Source organism: Cupressus sempervirens, chromosome 5 (genome assembly GCF_028749045.1).
Source record: "Cupressus sempervirens isolate cs-2001-9-10 chromosome 5, ASM2874904v1, whole genome shotgun sequence".
Classification (NCBI taxonomy): Eukaryota; Viridiplantae; Streptophyta; class Pinopsida; order Cupressales; family Cupressaceae; genus Cupressus; species Cupressus sempervirens.
Window position 1 is genome coordinate 522,782,242 of NC_143122.1, and position 24,333 is coordinate 522,806,574.

General features: G+C 35.1%; 1 protein-coding gene across 4 annotated transcripts in view; it reads right to left on the reverse strand.

Annotated features, from left to right (window-relative positions):
• The window catches only part of MRL1 (Pentatricopeptide repeat (PPR) superfamily protein), a 197,815-nt gene that overhangs the window by 37,219 nt on the left and 136,263 nt on the right, over window positions 1-24,333 (reverse strand). For all 4 annotated transcript variants that reach the window (XM_089831654.1, XM_089831655.1, XM_089831653.1 and 1 more), the window contains 2 exons: window positions 24,024-24,255; window positions 23,708-23,800 (listed from right to left, as the gene is read on the reverse strand). In XM_089831654.1, the coding sequence (XP_089687780.1) occupies window positions 23,708-23,800; window positions 24,024-24,255 (325 nt within the window). The remainder of the gene's footprint in view (window positions 1-23,707; window positions 23,801-24,023; window positions 24,256-24,333) is intronic.

Below are 24,333 nucleotides of genomic sequence, written 5' to 3' on the forward strand. Positions count from 1 at the left end.
AGTTACTTCTTGGGAAAATATCAGGAATTTTAAGAACAACTTAAATTTAATTAAAATGAATTTGTTTTGCAAAATTTAATAAGGAGATGCATCTAATGAGTCAGTAAATGAGTAAACAAACCAAACAAGCTGATCTAGATATAATATAAATGCAATATTTAACAAAATCTCATCCTTATGTGGAATGTTGATGGCTGGCAGTCATATAGTCAAAGACTTTGAACTTTGAAGCAAACTAAAAATAGAAAATTGTCATTGTAAAAGATAAACAAATACAAATGTCAAGTACAATATAAAATTAGTCTACATCTTCCCCTTCCCCTTCCCAGTAGCTCTAGTAAAAACTATGGGAGTCGGACGGGATCTAGCCCTAGCAGTCCACTATGGTTGTGGTTGTAGTTGTCTCGATATCCATCCTAGATGTAGCTAGTGTTGGTGCTAGCAATGACTCATCATCTATATCCCCACTTTAACTGCCCTTCTCCTGAATGTCATCCAATCTCTGTGCAAAACCACCCTCTTTTGAAACGGTATTTTCTTGAAATTTTTCTTCGAGTCCACTTGCAATCAATCTACAAGGCTTCCAATGACTATTTCTATCCACCAAACCCTTTTCCTCTCCTCTGAAGGCTGCAAATTTTTAAATAAACACTAAATGGTATCTCGTTGGGCTGCCCATGACATTTTTTTCAACTTCTCAACGATATATTGCCAACTTCTCGGCCGAGATTTTGATCTGAAACCTTGTATTTCCTCACCACTCCAAACTTCTCGCAAGAAACTAATATATCGGTCACTTATCGACGTTGTTTTGAACTATGGACTCTACCATAGTAACAAAATCACACTGAACAAAACATGTTCAAAAGATTCAAAGACAACACAAAGATTAAATTAAACTGGACTAAGGACTAGAGAGTCCAGATTGGAACCCATAGAAAGCTTTTAAATTAACAAGAACCATCTAAAACACAACTTTTTGGGTTCAACATTGGATTGCCAAAAATATTTTGATAAAACGAGAAGCAATTAGAAAAGGTGCAATGTAATCCCCAAACTTGGATCAGTCTCTAGTAGATGTTTTAACCTGAGAGAAGCATCTTATATATTTTCTTTGTAGATACATCACTTATCAATGATCCATCACACTATTTCAACTACCTTAAGAGTATATCTAAATCAATCAAATTAGAGAGCTTAATATTACTAATTTCACACAGTGCCTTTTCTTACTACCCACTCCATTAGACCATAAGAAGTCTCTCAAAATCTTTTCAATATGATAATTAGCAAGCAACCAAGTAGAAGCAAAGTACAAATGGTAACAGGACACAACTTTTTGAACAACTTGTGTTTTACCAACAACAAAGAGATGGTGAGTTTGCCACTTTATGTGCTTTTTCTAAATCTTATCAAATAACCAAAGACACATATCTTTTGTTGAAGGGTCAATGGAAAAGGGAATGCCAAGATATCTGACAATGGTATTGGGGCCTTTCTATTGCCAACCCATAGAAAGAATCCACTCAGGAGGGGAATTAGTCCAGCTTAGTACAAAGAATTTATGAGGGGCAACCTTGGTACGTGAGGCCAGAAAAAAGAATGAAAGTCTATCCATAGCATTGGTAAAGTTAGCTTCATCTAACTCCAAGAATAAAGAAACGTCATTAGAAAATTGAGAATTAATAAGCACATCCTCATTTGGAAGAACAAGACGTTTAATGGGAGGCCCAAGAGAGGGATCCCTGAAATTATAATATAATATTATAAAGCATCAATAGCTATGACAAAGGAGGGGGAATAGGGCATCCTTGCCCAATTGATCTTTTGAGAGGGCTACAATAAGTCAGATTGCCATTCATATCAATGACTGTAGAAGAGTCTCTAAACAATATTTCAATCCAATTGTAGAAGAAATCAGGAAAACCAAAAGCCTTGAGCATTCCTATGATGAAAGGTCACTCTATTGTATCATAGGCTTTTTCAATGTCTAGAAGGATCATTGTCACATTTTGCTCTTCCTTGTTAGCCTAGTGCATTGCTTCCCAAATTGTTAGAAGGTTTCTATAAAACGTATATGTCCTTAATAAACCCTGTTTGGTGACTGAAATAAATATCTTTAGCATATCCTCAATCCTTCTAGCCGAGATCTTGGCAATAACCTTGTATAAAATATTCAATAATGTAATTGGTCTCCAAATCTTGAGATGGGATTTATCGCCAACTTTGGGGATCAATTTTGTCATTACTTTATTGATATTCTCACCCAATGAGCCTCTATTGTAAGAGGTTTCATATAATGAGAGGAGATCACTACAAATCCATTCTATATTAGCTTTGTAAAATTCACCGAGGAGTCCACCAATCCCGGGAGACTTGCTATTAGCTAGAGCACTGACTACCCATTTGATTTCTTCCAGAAGAATAGATTTGTTTAATCTATTGAAGTCCTTATGGGAAACTTTCTTGGGTAACAGTTTGAGACATTTATCAAGAGACACTTAGCTTTTAGGGCCAAGCTCATAAGAGAAAAGCTGAGAAGTAATTGAAAAATGCTTCCGTTATAAATTTTGTATTCAAGAAATATTTATCATTAGTTTGTATGGTTTCATATAGCTCTCTTTTTGTTTTTGATTTTGATGAAGTTAAAAATTTAATTTGATCACTGATCTCCTTCATGAATCTAGTTGACTTACGATCGAGTTCTTTGTCCTTGGATCTTATAGCTTTGAATCTTTCTCAAAGAATTCTTTGTTTTGATCATTTAAATTCTAACTCTTAAGTCATCAATTTTGACTTGCAATTGAAAAACTTTCTGCCAGGCCACTATAAGCCCCTCCCAAATTTCTTTCGATTTGAGATGTTGATTTTCCAATTTAGACAAATATGAAACCTATTGGATAGCACTAGAGGTGTTTTGATCCTTAAGAAGGGAAAGATTCAATTTGAAAGATCTCAACATAGATTTAGGGAAGACATGACCATCATTCTATCATCATTCTACAAGCATAAAGTAGCAATCTTAACCATCTCGACCCTCTCAGCAATAGTGTTTAGAGCTAACTATTGGGCATTCAACCTAGTGGGGGTATCAACCATGGGCACTAACTCAATGTTATCCTTTTGGCAAATTGCTGAATTCAATCGGATTGGGATATCAAGAGGTATTATTATTTGGAAGAATCAATTCAAAATCATATAAAGAATTAGCTATTGTGATAAACTCATCCTCTAAGGGGGTGGAAACGATCAATCTTGAAACATTCTCTCTTATCTCTATTCGAATATAGATAGATTCAAAATTTATAGAATGTGAGACAATAAACCTTTTCTTTTCTATATTAATCTCATTATGAGTAGATGATTTTGCGATAGAAAAATTAGCTACTTGTCGTTTTATCAAATCCGGACAACCTTTATGGGCATGACCATTACTTTTACAATGAAAGCATGCTCCTAGATTTCCCAGAAGAGAAATGTCCCATGAAAAGGTTTCACCTTAGACAACTAATGATATAATAGTCGGAAAAGAAATTTTAGGCTCAAGCACCACTTAAACCCTAGCGCTCAAGTGAAGAAGAGTTTCTTTCAAATGTTCAATTTGTAAGACAAAGCCGATAGCTTTTAGAAGGTGGTGAATAAAAGGCCAAAATTCCACATTTAGATTCTTTATTTCAACCCAATCAGGAGAAGATTTAGCAAAGACTTCATCAACACTTCCAGATGGAGACCATGGAAAAACACCAAAAACTGACTTACCGACATTCCAAAACATTTTTTCCGAAGTCCTTTCCTACATATTGTGAGTTTTAACAAATAAAAACAAAAAGCCCTTTTTGAATCATTCTACAAAATGTAACACGGATTCTATTTTTTTCCCCGTATATTTGCTATCCATTCATCGAAATTGCTGCGAGAGGGAAGGAAATTTCTATCCAAACATGTAAAGAATAGTGCTATATTCTTTAGCCAAGATTTCTATTCATTAATGGCTCTTACCATGTCCTCATTCGGCGAGACAAAAAGGGTCTTTAGTTCATGGGATGGAAACTTACCTTTCTCCCCTCCTCCACTATGAATAATTGTGGCATGCCCTCCATTGTTATGTCCAAGTCCATCGGTTGAGGTTTTGACTATTCAGCTTCCATGCTCCAAACCCTGACAAATTTTACTAGAAAAACATGCAGAACATAGACAAGAAGTTGATTATTCTTCAGTAACAATGGCCTTATACAAAGGCTTATTACCATCAAAAGTGGTTTGAGTTTGATGAGCCTCTTGACCATTACCATCATTCTTATTCTCACCACTATTTGTCGTTATGCAAACTAACTCATCTCCACCTCTCGTTGCCTTAATGATTCTTGAAGAAGCCATTACATCTTCCATGAGAGAGCCAACATGGTTAAAGATTGGCAAGACAGGGGTTTAAACTTGCGCAAAGCAAGTCAAACACACATGAAGGAAAACCAAAAGCAAAGAAGAAAATAAAACCAACACCATAAGAAAAAGGAAAATAAGACCACGATGGAACACAAAATAAGGAGTATAGAGGCCAGAACGACCAGTATGGAAATCAAAGCACATGGGTGTCTAGCCACCACACAAGTTGCAGAGAGAACTCAAAACACAAAATTATTGAATTGACACCACTAACATAGGGTAGCCCTTGTATTAAAAGAGAGGGACCACTTTAATATTTTGCCTGCATGTAACATAGAAGCTTTCTATTTGTTCTTGGAGGCTGCACTTTGTTGCATTATGGCAGCATTCACTTCCAATTTTATATAATATGTGCTTAGTAGTTTAAGATAACAATATTTGTAAATGATTATAATGAATGTAGTTTGTGTTAAAACTTGAGCCCAGAAATCAGATGAAAAACAGCAAAAAAGAAACCATAAAAGAGATATAACCAACACCACAAAATATCTTGGGAAAACCCTTCGAAAATGAAGGGAAAAACCCAGCCACACAACAATGCATATCACTTGATGTGATATATAAAACTTAAGGAGAGACTCTTCACATACCGATCAAAGGTCTCTTTAAATTCCCAAAACGTGACTCTTTATTGCAAATTACAATTACAACTCTTCGAATTTCCATGCTTCAACGTATGTCAAATGACACATGTCATTACAATTTAAACTTAAGTGTCCTTTTCAGCATAAGGTAACAATAACTGTAATAACATCCATATTTATAGAGATAAAGATCTCTATTGCAGCTACCATTTTTAACAATTTGCAATCAAAATAAGGAGTTATAGGTTGCACAATTGTTTGATCAAATGCCTTTCCTATGGGTACTCATTTCTCCTGTGTTGTTCTTATATTTGCATTGGAAATCCCAAATAAATTGCATCTGCATTGCAGATATTGAGTAGACATTCTAGAAACTATTCCAAAGCACATTTGGTATCATTTTAAGAAACAACAATCAAACTGAAATCTGGAACAGAAAGCACAATTTTTTTATGAAAAATTGTTTGTCAGTAATCCTTGAGGTTCAATTCTACAACATACAACTAGTTCTACCAAAGGATATTACAATAGTGATGTTAGAACCTATTGGGGTTCTTCTGTGGTACCAAAGCAGCTTCCTACCATCCTTGTTGGGGCTGGTAGGAGAAGTTATAACATTTCTGAATTTGATGACAGCTACAGTGATACTTTACATCAGCATGAGATAGCAGTGATCACACATGTGCAAAATAGTCCCAACGAGTTCCCACATAATAGTACTTAAGAAATAGGTACTAATGATGCTATTTGTGATGGGGATTCATGCCATGATGAGTCTGATTTTTCAAATCAGACCATGGTAAATAAATGAGAAAATCCTTTAGTTGGTAATAAGACCAAAGAACGTGATTCGCAAGAATTTGCAGTTACATTTGGGGTGGAAGTGTGTGGAATTATAGTCAAGTCGACAATTTCTACAGTGTCTTTTGAGCCATCCATTGAGGGACATAGTAGTAGTTGATAATGTGTATGCTGATGATTGCACACACGATGTTTCTTATCATTAGGTGAGTGATGTAGCTACAACCTTATATCATAGTGCAAACTTTGGGAGTAATACAATTTAGGATCCACATCATTTGGTTGGAAAACTACAGGTGGATGATATTATGATTACCACAACCATTGAGTACTTTGACAATTCTTGGCAAATTTTTGAAACTTACGGTTAGAGCACTCCCATGACAAATGACCATTGTGATAGTCGTATTTCGCTTGTGAAGTTTCATGCTCTTTGAGAAGCAACTATAATAATGACACAAAATTACCTACAACTACTTGTAGATAGAGACTATCTTCTCGAGTGGGGTTGTATTTTCTACAGGAAGAGGAGGTTGACGAGCTCACTCATGAGCTTGAGGTGACTATAGACTTATTAGAGAACCTAAATTGGCATTGCAAGAGCTACAGCCACGGCTTGAGGAGCTTACCATGGAGTTGACTCAAGTATAGTCTTCACCATCTATAGTTACAACACATACTTTTATAGTAATAGTTGGTGATGACCTTATATCCATGTGATGTAGTGATTGTTGTGCTGAGGATGTGGCAATCGATGTGCAATAGATCCATCATAGTTGTAGTTGATATGGATGGGATGAGAGCACCATTAAGGAGAAGCAAAAAATTGCATGTTGAGCCTGTTAAGGCTAAAATTTTGCACCCTGTTAAACTAAACAAGTTTAACAATCTTGCCTAACATGGGATTCATTTCTGCATGTGGGAAATGCATAACTAGAAATGAAACCTCCGGATTCTAGGCCGGTTCCTATTGGATAATCACTGATAACTCTAGAAAACTAAGATGAACTTGTGAGGAAAAGGGATAGAAGTTACTGAAATGAACCTAAAATCTTAAACTCTAAACTAGAGAACCAGATGATGCACTAAAATGATATGAAAATTCAAATACTAATAACTAGGAGGGATTACTAGCATATCTGAATGAATACAAAACACTCATTTCTGTATAGGCTTGCATAAATATTTTGTAATAACGTCTGAAAATGAACCAACATAAGGAGGAAAACAAATGCCTCTCTTATGAGCTTCATCTTTTAAAACATGAACTACAACCTGCAAACAAACATACTTTTCTGCAACTAGGTGTTTGGGTGAGACAAAGCAACATGGAAAAATGATGATTCACTAGTTGTCTTTATCAAATCACCTAAAAATACACAGAATTACAGAAAGAAGAGAAGGCTCCAAAATGGATTCAAATAACATAAACTCAGCCACTGTCACTTGTATTTGATCTTTCCAAAATGAGTTACAAATTTTTGCACAAAAATACTAAGGACAAAACAATTGTCACATAAGCCTTCTTTGCATAATCCGAACCCCTGAAATGAGTTCAAAGAGCTCTCTAAATACAAACCCAACACTTGGGTCGAATTCAAGAAATAAGGCTACAAAAGAGGAGTCAAATCTTATCAAAAAGATGACTCACTGCCTAACAACTGCACTAAGTGGTAAGGAAACCCATGATTCATATCAAAATTCCCCAAAAATGCTCTAACTGGCCATAAAGACCTCCAAAATACTTGGTCAAAGTTTAAATTCGACCCAGATTGAAATCCCTATAATCCCTCCTTATGATTCAAAAGATTTGAAGTACTAAGTCTTCAACTAATCTTTCTCCTCTTTCTCCTCCTTTAAACACAGGTCACACTTTTCCACTTATCCTCAATATTAAAGATAGTAAATATAGGGAACATGTTTATAAAGGTTTGCAATTTAAATAAAAATATAAAATAGTTTATAAAGTCACTATTATATATTTTTATTTTCATATGATTTGCAAAAAGAAATAAGTATTTAAAAACACTTATAACCCGTGGCATATACAAACATTGTGAAAAAATGAAAATGGGAAATAAACCCACTTAAATCCCCACGGACTTCAAATTTCATGCAATGGAGAAAGGGAAATATATTAGTTTGAATACCCTAAAACAGATTTCATTTTGCATTTTCTGATTGCATGGAGAAATGTAAGAGGGAGTCGGCTAGGGTTTTTGGAACCATTGTCTTGTTTCATCTGCAGTCGCCAATGCTGAAGGTTACATATTCTGTGTTTTCTCTCCTACTGGGCACGTCTTGTTGCATGAAGCCACCATTGTTGAGGGTTTTTGTTTACACACTGCCACTGATGCTTGCTAGAGCATTCGAATCAAGAGTTTTTTGTGGCATGCTGGCATGAGATTTGCTTTGTTCATCTCAGCCATGAATGGAAGCACGTTTTTCCATTATTGTTTTCACTGGAAACGTGACTAGAAGCCACCATGGAAGGTAACATTCTGCTCTGATTTGAAAGGCATGTTTTTGCCATTGTTGTGGAAGTAATAATAAATTCTGGGCATTCCTTCTTCTGCTGCTTGGGTCGCCATCTTGTGCTAAGCTGAAAGCATGATTTTTTCATTATTCACTAGTATTGTTTTAGAAGCAAAAGAAATTTCTGGGCGTTTATTTTCCTTATCTGCTGAAATGCCGCCATTATGGAAAAGAAAATTTTGGAAAAAAACAAAATGGTTTCTGTATGGAAGTCAGGCATATCTTTTGCATTCATATTTTTTGTTTATGTTGTTGGAGGTAACATATATCGGCTTCCTCTTGATTTCTATTTGTCTTGTTTAGTAGATCTGATATAAAACACTCCCTTTTTCAAATAACCCGATTTGGGTTTCTTCAGTAACTCTTCACTCTGCTATGGCTGTTGTAGCTGCTCATTAATGGCTTTAACATGAGCATTTTCCTTTTATTTGCAGCTGCAAATGACACTACTGGAGGGTTATATATTCTGTTTGACTGGAAGCTCGATTTTTTTACTTTGCATATGAAATACATTGCTGCTGGAAGGGATTTGTTGTTTTGATGTAGGAAACTTTCATGCTTTTCAGTAATGATTTCCATTAAATCATTTGCTGGTTGTATTTGCTGTTTTCAAATATCTTCATCACTGTGCATATTATGAATATCATTTTCGTGTTGTACTTGCTTTCAGAACTGAAAGCCTCCATGACTAAGGTTTGACACATCTTTTAATCTTGTGCAGTAAGAGAATACTTCTTAAAATTCCTCAAATCATGGGCAAGACTACTAAGTTATATATGACCCTCAGAAACCTCAAACACTGGAACTTCTTTGCCCTTTTGATTTGCTAGAAAGTTACAACAACAGTCCATGTAAATTTCATAATATAAGATCTCAACTGCATTGCTTGTACACTCTGCCATAAAAATTATGCTTCTCATTGAAAGAAGTGTAAACCCAAGTCTTTCTCCATTTCCCTACAATTGTGAGTGTTGTTGGTACTATATGGCCTGCATGTTCATTTTGATGGCTGCCATTTTAAATACATGCTAGTTGAAATGCTACTGAAACTTCTCATTTGCCAAATTGATGTAAAGCATGCTATGCATTTGCAAATGGTATCAATCATTATTTTCTTTACTGTAGTCTTTTGTGTATCCTGTAGCATTTCAACTTGTAGCATATCATCTATGAGGTTTGAGCACGGGCTCGTGACACCCATAAATAACTTTTATTTCTGTTTTTTATTTCTTACAAAATCAATATGCTTGCTCTTTGGTTATAATGAAAGGTTTCATATTAAAATAATACGTCCCTTTGACATTATACTTTTTTGTTTTGCATTTAATCACTTAGAATACACTAACTGTTTTTATATGTATTCAGAATGAGAGAAATATGACATGTGTGGGTACATGGTTTTGGATAACCAGTTATTGCTTAGATCTTTAAGATCTAATTTCGCTCTTTCTTATGCAGGAAAACGAGAACCAGGGGCTACCAGATCGAAGACCGAACCAGGAGCAGCAACAAAGGACACTTAACTAGTCAAAGGCTCAAAAGGAAATGACTGGCTACACCTGACTCTTCTCTCATATGTCATACCTTTCTTTTATTGTCGATATGTATAAAAACAATAGTTAAACTCACGGCTTGTGTGAGATACTTTACTTTCAGCATTTCATTTTATTTTATTTTTTGTAAAATATCAATTGTATATTCAAGAATCGAATAATACAAGGACATTTATATTCTTTCAAATATCAAATGAAAAATGCTTTTAGCAAATAAAAATTTTCAAGACTGAATTTTAACATGTGTTAAAATTAAGTAACAAAGCCAAGTCCTCGTGAGGGTGCCTCGTTGATGGGTGATGCAAGGCGGGTTTTGGGTAGCTCTTCTAGTTTAGAAGTGGATTTGTTAGTGTCTTGTGTGTCTTTGGGTAGCTTTTCAAGACAATACTCCATCTTCTTCATGAAACATATGTAGAGTATCATCTAGTTGGGAGGCTAGCTCTCATGTTGGGTTGCTTTCTTCTTCTAGAAGAAAAAATATTTTTTCATCCCATGGAGTTGATTTTGATCAACCATTTGTTGAGCGACTATGTTGGAGGGATTAGTTGAAGGTTAATGGAAAGAAGATTGGTTCAACCTTATCTCCCATTGACTACATGCATAAAGTATATTGAGACTTGAGTACATTCTTTGTGATAAATGTTTTAGGAAAGACTGTATGGGGTTGGGTTGGGGTTGGTACTCATATTTGCGAATTGAGATTCATCCAAAGTGCTTTGGAACTATTTAAATTAGAATAACTGTGTTTTTTTCATGACAAAGAGTGTGTTATTGGGTACGTGAAGCTACTTGGAAGGCATCTCCCCAATCAGCTAATCAACATCAAAGATTGGAGTCTTTGACCATGATAGTGAGGAGTGCATATGATTTTTCATTTGATCCAACTGCAAAAGGAGAAGTAGAAAATTTCATGTTGAGCCAAGTCCTCTTGAGGGTGGTTCATTAACGGGTGATGCAAGGCAGATTTTGGATAGCTCTTCTAATTTAGAAGTGGATTTGTCAATGTCTTGTGTGTCTTCAGTAGCTTTTCAAGACAATTCTCCATCTTCTTCATGAAACATATTTAGAGTATCATCTAGTTGGGAGGCTGGCTCTCATGTTGTGTTGCTTTCTTCTTCTAGACAAAAATTTATTTTTTCATCCCATGGAGTTGATTTTGATCGACAATTTGTTGAGCGACTATGTTGGAGGGATTAGTTGAAGGTTAATGAAAAGAAGATTGGTTCAACCTTATCTCTCATTGACTACATGCATAAGTATATTGAGACTTGAGTACATTCTTCGGGAGAAATGTTGCAGGACAGACTGTATGGGGTTGGGGTCGGTACTCATATTTGCAAATTGAGATTCATCCAGAGTGCTTTGGAATTATTTAAATTAGAATGCCTATGTTTGTTTCATGACAAAGAGTGTGTCATTAGGTACATGGAGATACTTGGAAGGCATCTCCCCAATTAGCTAATCAACATTAGAGAATGGAGTCTTTTACCATGATAGTGAGGAGTGCATGTGATTTTTCATTTGATCCAATTGCAAAGGACTTGATGATGCATTGATGTGTATTAGATCTAGGATTATGCCATCCTAGATTTAGGATGGGTATTCACCATCTTTGGTAGATGGATTCAGTAGCTACAAGTTGGTTGGGGACAACATCCAGAGTCATCCCATCCATGTCGTCTTAGTGAAGGATGGAGATAGTGATTGTGATACAAACACCTTAAGAAGTTTAAGATATTCTTACCTCCTTATGACAGATGAATCTGCGTTTTTTTATGTTGTAGTGGTGGGATAAGCACTACAGGTTGGATTAGATCCATTGGGTTGCTTTACCATTGTCAGCATGGTGACATTATGATCAGATTAGCACAACAAAAGTTTGAGGTTATTCTTGTCGGCATGCTTCTATTCTGGATTTGGCATCCAGGTATATTGTGGGGTCCTTTGCATGAATCAAGGTTCCAATCTGAGTTCACTCAAGAGTATTACAATGTGTATATTAGGTGGGACTAATTGCAATTTCACCTATGATCTTTATGCACATGATTTGTTTGGGATGCACATTTATGTGCACAAAGATTGGACATATGGGATGTAGTTCATTTCTATGCAATTGTGATTATACTTGAGCTGCAGTTGTCATTCAATGTAGAACATTTCTAAGTCTTTCTTTAGACTTCCAACGTAGTGGAGTTTTGTTGTATTCATGATTTCTTGGGGACAAGCAATCCTAGGGAGGTCAAACTATATTGTCTCCATTTTTGCAAGCATTGGAGTTTGTTTGGATTTACCTATCATTGGCCCTCGAAGGCTAAGTTAGGTAGTTAGAAGGTTCCAAGTTCGCAAAATATGGCACAATTTCCCTTCCAAAGTACAAAAGCATTCAGGATTTTCTCTTAGTTTTCTTTAGTTTGGTACACTTATTATTTATAATAAGTTGTCAATCCAACATTTCTATATTTGTTAGGGTAATATCAGCTTCACTTGTAGTGATGACCTTTGGCACCTTTGTTGATTAGGTATATAGGGCTTTACTAATTACAATATTCAAGGGTTGATAGAGATGAACCCTTACTATTTTTGCCAATGCATTCAATAAGAAAACAAATCATTCTATTGTCCTTTTGATTTTTGTGAATTGGTGAATTGTGACAGCCAAGGGTTTTCAAATTTTTGATCTTGTAAGATTGTGATTCTATAAGGACTTTGCACTTTAAATTGGTTGATCTCTTCCAATGAAGTGTACTAGCAATAATCTCATCTGGAGATGATGAATGAGCTCAATTTGATGACCGAATTGGGAAAAGGATTCATTATTTAGTCTCAAAGATGGTTTGCAGTGTTGGGAATTGTTTTATGAATGCAAATGGCTGCTAAGTAGACCAATTTTGTGCTTGTAGAAGCAGTTGTTTTCATTAAGATGCCACGTGAAGCTAGAAGGGCATAGCCTCTGATCATATAGAGTTGTGGCAGCCATTCTAGAGGTTGTCATCTGATAAAGAGGAATGTGGTTGAAAATAGTCGCAACTCCTGCATTAAAAGAGGGAAGACTTCAATATTTTTATCTACATTTAACATAGAAGCCTATGAATTTTTTCTTGGAGGTTGGAGTTGGTTGCATTAGGCAGCATTCACTTCCAAGTGTTCAATATTAGGTCCTTAGTAGATTCAGATTACAATATTTGCAAATGGTTTTAATGAACATAGTTTGCAATCAAAATAGAGAGTTATATGTTGCACAACAACTATTTGTTCAAATGCCTTTCCTATGGGTACTCATTTCACATGTGCTGGTCTTATATTTCCATTGTAAACCCAAAATGAATTGCATTTGCATTGTAGATATTTGAGTAGACATTCTAGTGATCATTCCAAAGCACACTTGGTATCACTTCAAGCAAGAACAATCAAACTGGAAGCTAAAACAACAAGCATAGAAGTTTCATGAAAAATTGTTTGACAATATTCCGTGAGGTTCAACTCTACAACATACAACTAGTTTTAGCAAGGGTTATTACAAAGTGAAGTTAGAACCTATTGGGTTTCTTACCATAATTATAAGAACCTACGAGACCAAAGCCAAGTAAAGGTTCTAGAGTTTTTTGTGTTGATGTGTGATGTCCCTGTTGTGTGGATATTTTGCAACTGACAGTTTTGGTTAAAAATTCAGTCGCAAAATAGGATGACCAGCCATAGCATATGAGACAGAGTCTCTCCTACCTTAAAGGGAAGGCTCCCCCTTCTCACTGTTCCTTGGATCAACTCAAGGTAAGCAAAAAATTGAGAGATTTATAAAGAGGGTGTTACTATTATCCTTTATTCTTAACTTTCAAGAAAGGATCCACTTATTCGTAAGGTGAATAATGGGCAAGATGAATCTCTAATTACACTTCTATCACGAGCTAGAAACAGTGATACCGATAAATTTTAACAAACTCAAAGGCTAGCCAAAACATACTAGTTTGGCTCTAAGTCCGGTCGTACTTCTATATGGTAAAAGTTTTACAATTAGGGCACAAAGACTCCTAAAAGTAAGAACAATCTAACTATTTTGCGAATTAAGATGAAAATACAAACTACAGACAAAGCTTCTAGCTATGGATTTTCACAATTGTTCCTGGTCAAAGCTCGGGATTCAATTGTTTCTTAACTCTCTACGCTCTTTTATTGAACACACAATAATAACATGAATCAAGACAATAGACACAAATTATAGTCAAAGCTTCTAATTTGTTCTATCACAATTGTTTCCAGTCAAAGCTTCGAATCCAATTGCTTCTTTTATTCACTTTTCTCTCAAATTCGTACTACACAATCAAAGTTATGCTTGCACAAATGTGGCAAAGCTTTCTTGCATACAATAAAAGATAATTTTTACAATGAGGGGGCACTCCTTTATATAGGCAAAGAAGTTGAGGAAAAGGGCGAGGAAAAAGTGGGAGCAACTCAACCAACTTTGACCAAGTCTAACTAAAGAAACTAAAGGGTTACATGCAACTCGCATTACATTTTTTATAGACACATGTAACTCGCATTACATGTAATTACACTTTTTCATGTAATGCATCTTCTCCAACTACAAACATGAAAGAAGAAGAAAGAAGACGAAAGAGAAAAGAACAATTCTGAAAAGCCTTGTACTTGACGATGCAATCCCAGATGATAATAGGATTGGGAGTTCCTATACCTTGTACTGCTGCATTCACGTTGATAAGCATAGTGTTGCGTCTTTTGACAACCTCTAGCTGTCTTTGATGAATTGTCCATTATCATGTGGAAACTTGATGTGATCCATCTTTTCTCGTTCAAATTATCATGAATTCTCCTTTGTAGATCAGCACAAACTAGAGTCTTTGACACTTTGAAAACCTTCTTGACGATGTTCGGATGTACACTCAGAACAACTTTCCATCAACACCTTTAACTCTTTATTTTTTTCTTTTTCCTTTTTTGAAGTAAAGTGCTTGGCGCATGGGAATGCGTCTAAATGGAGATTGCCGGTTTTCAAAAAGTGACTTGGGCTTTCAAGATATCACTGCACGGAAAATGGATTACATGTAAATGCAACATGTAAGAATTTGGAGGGTGAAATGAGATGCAAATGTGAGTGAAAGATACGCTTTACATGCATATGATCATGGAGGTGTGAATGCATATGGAGAGGAGAAAATGACATCTTTTTGACTTTTCAAAAGTGACTTTTATTCAAAATTGGACCTTTTAGATGCAATTAAACGTAAAATATTTCGTGTAATCGTGTCGTGCGAATGAAAGCGAAAAATGAGATGGATGAAAATGGAAATGGAAAATGGGATTAAATGCATGCGTGGATGGCGAATGGAATGAAAAACATGTAATCACATTTCATTGAGTGAGAGATGAAGTGTTGTGACATGGAAATGGAAAGTGGAGTGAAGTGAAACGTACTCAAGTTCTTGGGAAAGAACTTGCAATTTCTTCCAAATGGAGAAAAAACCGAAATGCAAACAAGCAAAACATAAAAACAAACACAACATAAACACATGCTTTTGGCAAAATACTCAAACATGTCAACAAGGAAACCACTTCAATATGCAAATTCGAATTTGGAGTTTGGGGAAATTCCAAAAGTGTGAAAATGAGAGTTTTCATCCTTTTTAAAGGCAAAATGCACTTTTCATGGCATATATATGGACAAATGGGCAATTTCAAGCTAAAATATGCATGGAAATAGCAAGATTAGCACAAATTAAATAGCAAGAAAGAAGGAGTCCACTTGTATGAAGATTAAATGCCAAAAATGAAGCAGAATGAGCCAAAATAGCAATTTTTGTAGTCTTAAGACCAATTCTCCCTTAAATTCGGATTTTCAAACAATCTTTTGACTTTTTCTGCACTTGCATGTAATGGACATTCAATGGTCGGCTTTGACATGAAAGTGCCAAATAAATGGTCTCCAAAAACAATATTATGCATTTAAAACTCAAAAACAATCCCTCTTGATCAAAGGTATGGGCTGGAAATGCATTTTTTTGAGTTTTTTGAACAAAAATATGACTTTTTTATTCAAAAATCTGGGCCGTTTTTGCAAAAACGTGACTAAAAAATGCATGTTTTAAAGTCATTTTTGACTTGTGAATGCAAAAACGACTTCCCCAAATGGATATACATGGATCAAATTGCAAAAAAGTGGCTTCAAAACACATAAAAGTGGATTAAAACTCCAATTTTCCGGGCATTGTAAGCAAAAACGGGTTTCTCCAAGCAAAAATGATTTGGTGTTTTAACACCAAAATAATGATCACAATGTAATGGAATTAACAAATAAGGTCAAAACGATTTGATTTCAAGCAAAAACATGTTCCAAATTTGAAGATTTATGGAGTTTTATGGAAACAACGTGCCTTAGCTTGGGAGTTTCAAACACGTTTTTGGGTGCAATAACTTGATTTTTGATGAGGGCAAAATGATCACCTCTCCAAAACATGATGAATGCAATTGATTTCATTCAAATCCATGAAGAGAATCAAAAGTTATGATCAAAATAGGAGATTTTTGAAGCAAGAACATGTTTTCTTCACATAATAGGACATTTTTATGTTCATTACATATTTTAAAACATGTAGGAAGGCAAAAGAAGACCTTTTTAAGTCCAATGCATGTTTTAAAATATGTCTTGAGATATAATCTCACTTTTTGAAGCCCATCACATATTTAAAAATGTGCAAGTCTCCAAAATCTCACTTTTTGAAGTCACTTACATATTTTATAAACATATCTCACCTTTGAAAACTCAACTTTTCATGTCATTGCATCAAAAAGGTCCACTTTTACAAGCTTTTGATGTAATGGCATGAAAAAATATCCACAAAGTGAATTTTTATATGCATTAGCATGAAAAGTTTCCACTTTTCATAATTTTTTACATGCATATGCACATAAAAAGTCCACTTTGAGGCATTTAAGTTATGTATTTCACTTTATTTTATAAAAATGTCATCAATATGGGTCAAAAATAGCATTTATGCATCATATTAATCAATATAATACATAAACATTATAAGTAAAGTGACATTTATATAAGTATTTGATTTAAAAATCAAAAATTTAAAAAGTAACTATATAGTTCTATAGTCACTTTAAGTGAAAAATTAAAAAGTAACTCAACTTAAAATTATAACATAAAGTGCACTATAGTCACTTTAAGTTATAAATTTGAATGAAAAGTAATTTCAAAACCTAACAAAAAGTGAATAAAATGTTATATTTTCAAAAAGTGAATGTCAAAATGAAAATATAACATCATATTTTTAATTCGTGCTGTTGCACCTAAAATGTCCACTTTTGAGGCACTAAAATGACCATATCTCTTGACTGACAACTCCAATTGACCTTTAGGTTAGATTGAATCGAAGGGGAGATCGAAAGACATAACATGAGCAAATTCAAAGGACCAAAAACAAGCAAACACAAACTCAAAAGCAAAGAACGGACTGTGAAGGCTTAAAAAATCAAGCAAAGGCTCGACAGAAAGCAAAACGAAAACAACTTGACGAAGGCCTTCAATAAAAAGATTCATTGTATCAATTGGTACCGATTGGTTGATCAATACTAACCAATTAAATAATGAAATAAACTCAAAGAAATGCGAAACTAATTTGAAAAAGTTTCGTACTGTTACCTACATTTTGTGGTGACAAAATGCAGGACAACAGTCCCCAATTTTAATGTAATTTATAAAATAATTAACTGGTCTCATAATTAAATAAAATAATAAAGGACCCTTAATTAATTAATGAACATGGGGTAAGACTTAAAAAGGCGATAAAATAAATAATATTGTTGGCCTATATTTGTAATTCTCTAGATCCTTCTTGGAGGCCATTATAAGGCAACGGTTGGCCATTGTAGTAAGGATTGGATTTGATTTTTCCTTGTATTTCTGAAGGCTGAAGGGTAAGAGTTAAAAAAGCAGTAAAATAAATAATATTGTTCGCCTATATTTGTAATTCTCTAGATCCTTCTTAGAGGCCTTTATAAGGCGATGGTTGGCCATTGTAGTGATCATGGATTGGATTTGATTTTTCTTTGTATTTCCGAAGGCTGAAAGCTGAGGGATTGTTCTATCCAGTTTCATAGGTGGAAGACCCACCCTATTCTACCTGTGCAATTTTGTTGGTTCAACACCTATTCTGTAGTTCAAGATATCATTTGGATATTTCACGTTACACGCCAGATTTGTCAATCATCTTCATTTGAAGATTGATCTATATTTGCCATTATTTGTATTTTGGATCTTGTCTGAGGCTTTGTAATCAGAATTGCTTTGACGTCACTAGCGTTCTTGGCAATCATCTATCTTGGAGACTATCCTTCCTACATTTGCATTGTGCTAAATTGTCAAGTTCATTGTATGTAATGGAGGCTTTATAATACTAATACTCTTCGGCAATATATTTCTATGTTTCCCATCCTGAGGCAATCGATAGTGTTGTATAAATCTTCCAAACTCGTGCACGAAACACATTATGAACTTTGGCATGCAACTCACGATCCTCCACCGTATAGACATCATTCCTCCAACTGTTAGTCACTATACGGGCATTCCATATCCTCCAACTGCACCCCTCTAATCGTTCACTACCATCCTCTCACCCCGTTGCCTATACAACTTTTTTTCGTATCATATGTATGGCCCTATTGTCCTTATGCTAGCTTGGTCATCACCGTATGTCGTATGATGATCGTGCACTTCCTTACATATATTGCTTGGCAACTCTCCCCATTGCATGCGTGTGTGCACTTATCATATGCATTGTTCATCCTAGAGGTACAAACTTCCCATCTCTTATTTGTCATACAGTCACTTCATTGCTTTCTTCATCATACACACACCCTCTCTTGGGCAAAATGGTATAAACATGAACTCGAGAACATTCTGAAACAGGTCAAGATGAACTTGATGGCATCGATGGATTCTATAATTTGAATCTTTGCAATCCTCGTGACTCTAAACACAATAATGTTTATATCAGAGTGGCATAGTGGAAGTTTGTGGATAGTATGACACAACAAAGGTTTCATGTTGGTTCACTTATGCCCTCTGCATGGTTGGTTTGGGAACCTAGAGTTGATAGCCTTTTGTTTGATTACAGATTGCTTGAAGGAAAACAATCTTTGGGCGGAGAGGATTTGTGATGTCTCCAATTTTAATGTAATTAATTGGTCTCGTAATAAAATTAAATAATAAAGGACCTTTAATTAACTAATAAACATGGGACCGAATTAATAAAATAATAAAAATAATAATATTCTTAGCCTGTATTTGTAATTCTCTAGATCCTTATTGGAGGCCTTTATAAGGCGATGGTCAGGCATTGTAATGATCATGGATTGGATTTGATTTCACTTTGTATTTCCGGAGGCTGAAGGCTGAGGGATTGTCATGTGCAGTTTAAGAGGTGGACAATCCTCCCTATTTTTTCATTGCACTTTTGGTTGTCGGAGGTATCGCTCAGATATCTCATCATGTTCTTGATTTGTTAATTGTCATCATTTGGCAATTGTTTGTATTTGTCGGATCTTATCCAATGCTTATGTAACTTTGAGGTTGGAGTATTATTACATCTCATAATATTATTGTATCATTGAACTTGGTCATTACCCACCATTGGTGCAATTTGAAGTTCATTGTCTGTGTGCGTGAATTCACTTACTTGACAATCCTATGATTTATGATGGATTTGTGCTTTATATTATGGTAGATGATATTCTGCATATTAAGCCAACAATGAATATTTGGGTATGATCGATATCATCCATCCACTTCACCAAGCATACCCTCCTTCCCAAACCTACAATACAGTCACCCCTACTCCCACCATATGCCAACTCATACTTCCCTTTGGCAGATTTCCTCTCCTCCATCATACATACACCAACACCGTACAAAATCCTCTTGCATCTCGTACACTAATCCTCCTTCTTGTCTACCCTTTGTACACCTAGTTATTATTGTACAGATCCCATCTGCCACTCATACAACATACAAGTGTATGACTCCACCACCCATCATATGCTATCTCTAAGGTCCATCGTACGGATCCTTCCAAGGACTGTACGCTTCATTTTTGCCCAAGTTTGGATGTGTCATTTTGACAAGTAAAAAAGGAACATTACAGTGGTATTAGAGTTGGCGATCTTGCCAAACTGTCGGGTATCGAGATCGAATTATGGCTTCAAGTGATGGTTTGGTCGATGCACTGAGAGAGATAAGAAGTCAAGAAAGGCTCCACCAACAAGTGCATGAAACACTCAACCTCTTGACGGGCACAAGGTAGTTGATGACGACTTTCACTCCTAGGGCTGAGCATCAGGAACTACAAACAGCCCCCTTGACTAAGTTGCTGAAGAAAATCAAGCAAAATTGGGGTATTGGCTATAGGAGGAAGTCATACAGACACCAGAAGATATGGGCAAGCAAAAGACTCTAATTGCCCATTCACATGGAGAAGAACAAAAACCTCAAGACAACTAGAAGTCGGCAAAAATCATTGATGATGCAAATGAGATGAAAGACGAACACAACAATATAGAAGAAATGGGATAACAGTTGAGCCCGTGTTGAAGTGAACCCTCATTAGCTTATCAATGTGGGTGACAAGAGCATGGCTGCGAATCTTCATGAGAGTATGAAAAATGGTTTGGAGACACATAAATGGCACCATAAACCTAGAGCATGTGGTAGAGGTTGTTAGCAAGAACAATTGCTACCACTAACTGATTCTAGAGTCTATGTGTCAATGGTGCTCATGGTGTGTGTAACTTCAATCTTTCCATGTGAGCGACTTCCTCGCAAGAGCAATAGGGCTTGCCTATGCTACAAGATTCTGAAAGAGGTCGATGAACCTGATTGCATTGATGTATTCTATGATTGGAATCTTTAGGATCCCTGTGACTCTAAACACAACAATGTTTATATCAGGTTGGCACAACGGAAGTTTGTCGACAATGTGACACAATGAAGGTTTCATGTTGATTCACTTATACCTTAGTTGATGCACTTACTTGACAATACAATTTTCTTGATGCATTCAATAGGATGGATTGACGTAATCACCATTAACAATCTTCATAATCCTTGTCTATGATTCAACACTTCTCACCATTAGTCTCCACTACGCTAGACCCAATTACTCTAATGAAAGGATTTGTTTTCGTGGTCACCAACCAGAGTTTAGAAATTACTCCATGTGTTTCCTTCTTCCCCTTTTCTTTTTGAGCATTATCTTATTTAAAGTTTAGAATTCGGTTGGAATTCCCATAATTATACAACTTCCTCCTTATATTAAGTAAAGCAATTTAAGTTAATTAATTATTTTATATTAGTTGCAATCTTAAGATACTAATATAAGATAATTAATATATGTAACTTTATTAATTGTCTTTATTAAGACAATCAGGAGGGATATTATTACACTTCACTGGGCCTTAAAAATATAAGTTTAATTTTATAGTCATTTTAAGACAGAAAATAAATAGTATCTTATCATTTTGGGAAAATGTGTGTACAAAGAGAAACTTGAGAAGGGAAAGTATATTTTCTCGGCATTTTTTATATTGTAAACCTAGGCAAGGAGATTGACTGATTCAACTTTTTCCATAGGACAAAAATTCTAGCAAGATAGGTTTTCAAGGATGAAAACACTCCTTGCAAATTATAGGTTGATTCACTTCGGATCATAGAAATTTGTGTTTGTGATCATTATTGATTTAAATCAAATCCTGGTGAAGAGTTATTCGCAAATTTATTAATTATAAATAACAATTCAATTAAAGGAAAGAAGTTAATGCTTCCTATCCTTAGCAAGGCCATTCATACCATATTTCCATAACAAGAGAAGGCTACATGTGTTTAAAAGATATTTATGATGACTTGAGATATGAATCAATTCCATTTTCCTTATGGGACTCTACAAGCTCCATTTATTGTCGATTTCTTATAAGTGTTGAGCAGGATGTGGCAATTAAAGGAATATGCTGGGGTGTGTTGGAGAATAAATGGGAACCACTGCATAAAATAAAGACTTTGGAACCTATTTCCCAGCTGCCCTTTTCCTTGGAGGTTCATTAGTGACTTCAAAGTCAGGTATAGCACTTATTCTCTGCGAGAAATCAGCACTGGATGTTTGAGAGGACATTCTATGGATAATTTCTGAATTCAGTTAGAGTCTTAGACATCAACTTTGTACCCTGAGATTTCAATGCGAATATAGTCAGCTGCAGCTTCAACATTAAGATCAAAACTTCCATTTAGTTTTATTATAATATGTGGAAAAAATGCTTCCACCTATTCAATTAGTGGAATTGGATTGAAGAAGTCAGAATTGGGCATCTGATTGTAATGGTTACCCTAGAAACAGTTCTAATACCACTATAATGGGCACCTACCAATTATAACTTCATGAAACACTTTGCAAGCAAGCTCTGATACCACTGTAATGGGCACCCTGGAATGCCCAAAAACTGAACCAACTGTTGAAATAGATCTTTTATGCAAACTGAAGATCCAACCAATGCTGAAATTATATTAGTTCTCAAAATGATAAAAACAAGTACATAGCAATGTATTCCAAAGGCCAAACCCCAAGGGAATGACGTCTAGAATGTTACAAGAGAGGATGAACGTCCCCTATTGCCAAGAAAGATATGTGATTCACACATCCAAGCTCTTATCAAATGTCATTCACAAAAATCCGATACAATAATCTGATGCTCAACAATGAGACTTTCACCCCTATTTATCCTTTTCCTTCACCCTTCTAGAAGGAACTAAAACATTAATTAATTGCAAGTGCTAAAAGCTTCCCCCTTCCAATAATTAATGCACTCTCTAAAAACTCCTCCCTTGCAATACAATAATTAAATGTGCTTTTAGAAAATTAATTTATTAGAGGCTTCCACCTTTCCAATAATTAATACACATTCTAGAAGCTTCTCCCTTGTAATTAATTAAAATAATTAAATATAAAGTCACTTTTTTAATTTTAGTTTTAATTTATTTAATGACTTTATAAGAAATTAATTTAATTTCCTCTTATGCTTCACTTAGACTTTGGAGAACATGAAGGCTAAAAGATGGGTCATTACACTGATTTTTATAGTATTATTAAGAAGGGAACTTCATATATTAATCTTGAGATAGAAATATAAGTTGATGCACCGTTGGTTCATTTTTCATTCTGTCAAACATCTGCAAAGGAACATTAAATAAATTGTATGTTTAAACATTGGCAATGACCAAACATATCTCAAAGAAACAAAATTTTGCCCCAGCCCATTGGAACAGGTAATAAGTAAGGTACTAATCTGTTGTATAAAGGTCATCTTTCTAGAACTCCGTTTGGTGATTGTGTTGCATTTATCTTGCATATTGTTCAGTAAAGTATACAACCCTAACCTCTTTAGCTAGAAACATGCATCTCAAATTCGGAATACATGTCCTTCAGCATCAAGAAGAGGTGGAAGAACAGAGATCATATCGAAGCTCTTTATTTCATTATATACAAAGGATTTGATATTAAATGATTGAGAAGACTGTTCAAAATATGTGTGGTACATGATAGATAATGAACATCATCACCAATACATTATATATTTTCACCATTTTCACCACACCCAAATCATGGTGTGCACTTTTCTCCTATGATGGATTGTTTTTAGACGTCCTTCAAGAAAATAACATTAATTGCAATACATTAAAAGAAGATGACTGAAAAATAAAAATTACATCTCTGAATATGGATTCCTCACCTCAGAAGCATAGACTTGCAAGTCCCTTACATCAACATTCACAGGGGCATCTCTATATGGAAAGCATGGAACAACACCAAGTGATGCAGCTTCCTGTAAATGTTGCAACCATAAGGAAAGAACAAACATGCTAAGAAACAAAACAAAAAAAATATGCTTCTCTTCTTTTATATGATTTATCATCAACCACTTCTATAAGGCATTGAAATTATAATTCCACAGACAACTAAAAAAAAATCATATTTATTACAAAAGAAACAAATTTTACACCATATCAATAATGAAACTTAAGGCTCCAACAAGAAGCTGTTACTACCTCGTACAAAGATAATGCACGTGGATCATAAATTCCAAATCCATCAATTAAGGAAAAAAAGTTTGACTGTTTTGTTGAACCAGGATTAAATCTTAGGTTCTCGTTATAAATAAATTTTCCAGCAGTATTCAGTGGCATCCGCAAACACCCCAACACATGTGAGAGGACTTCCATTGTAGGTGTTACTCCAGCAGAAATCATTTGCCGATACACCAATAAAGCCCTTGATGTCCTGCAACAAAGAACTAAGAAACATTAGGCAAACTTACCTTTGTTTATGATAACATGATCAAATGGTCATATTTGATCT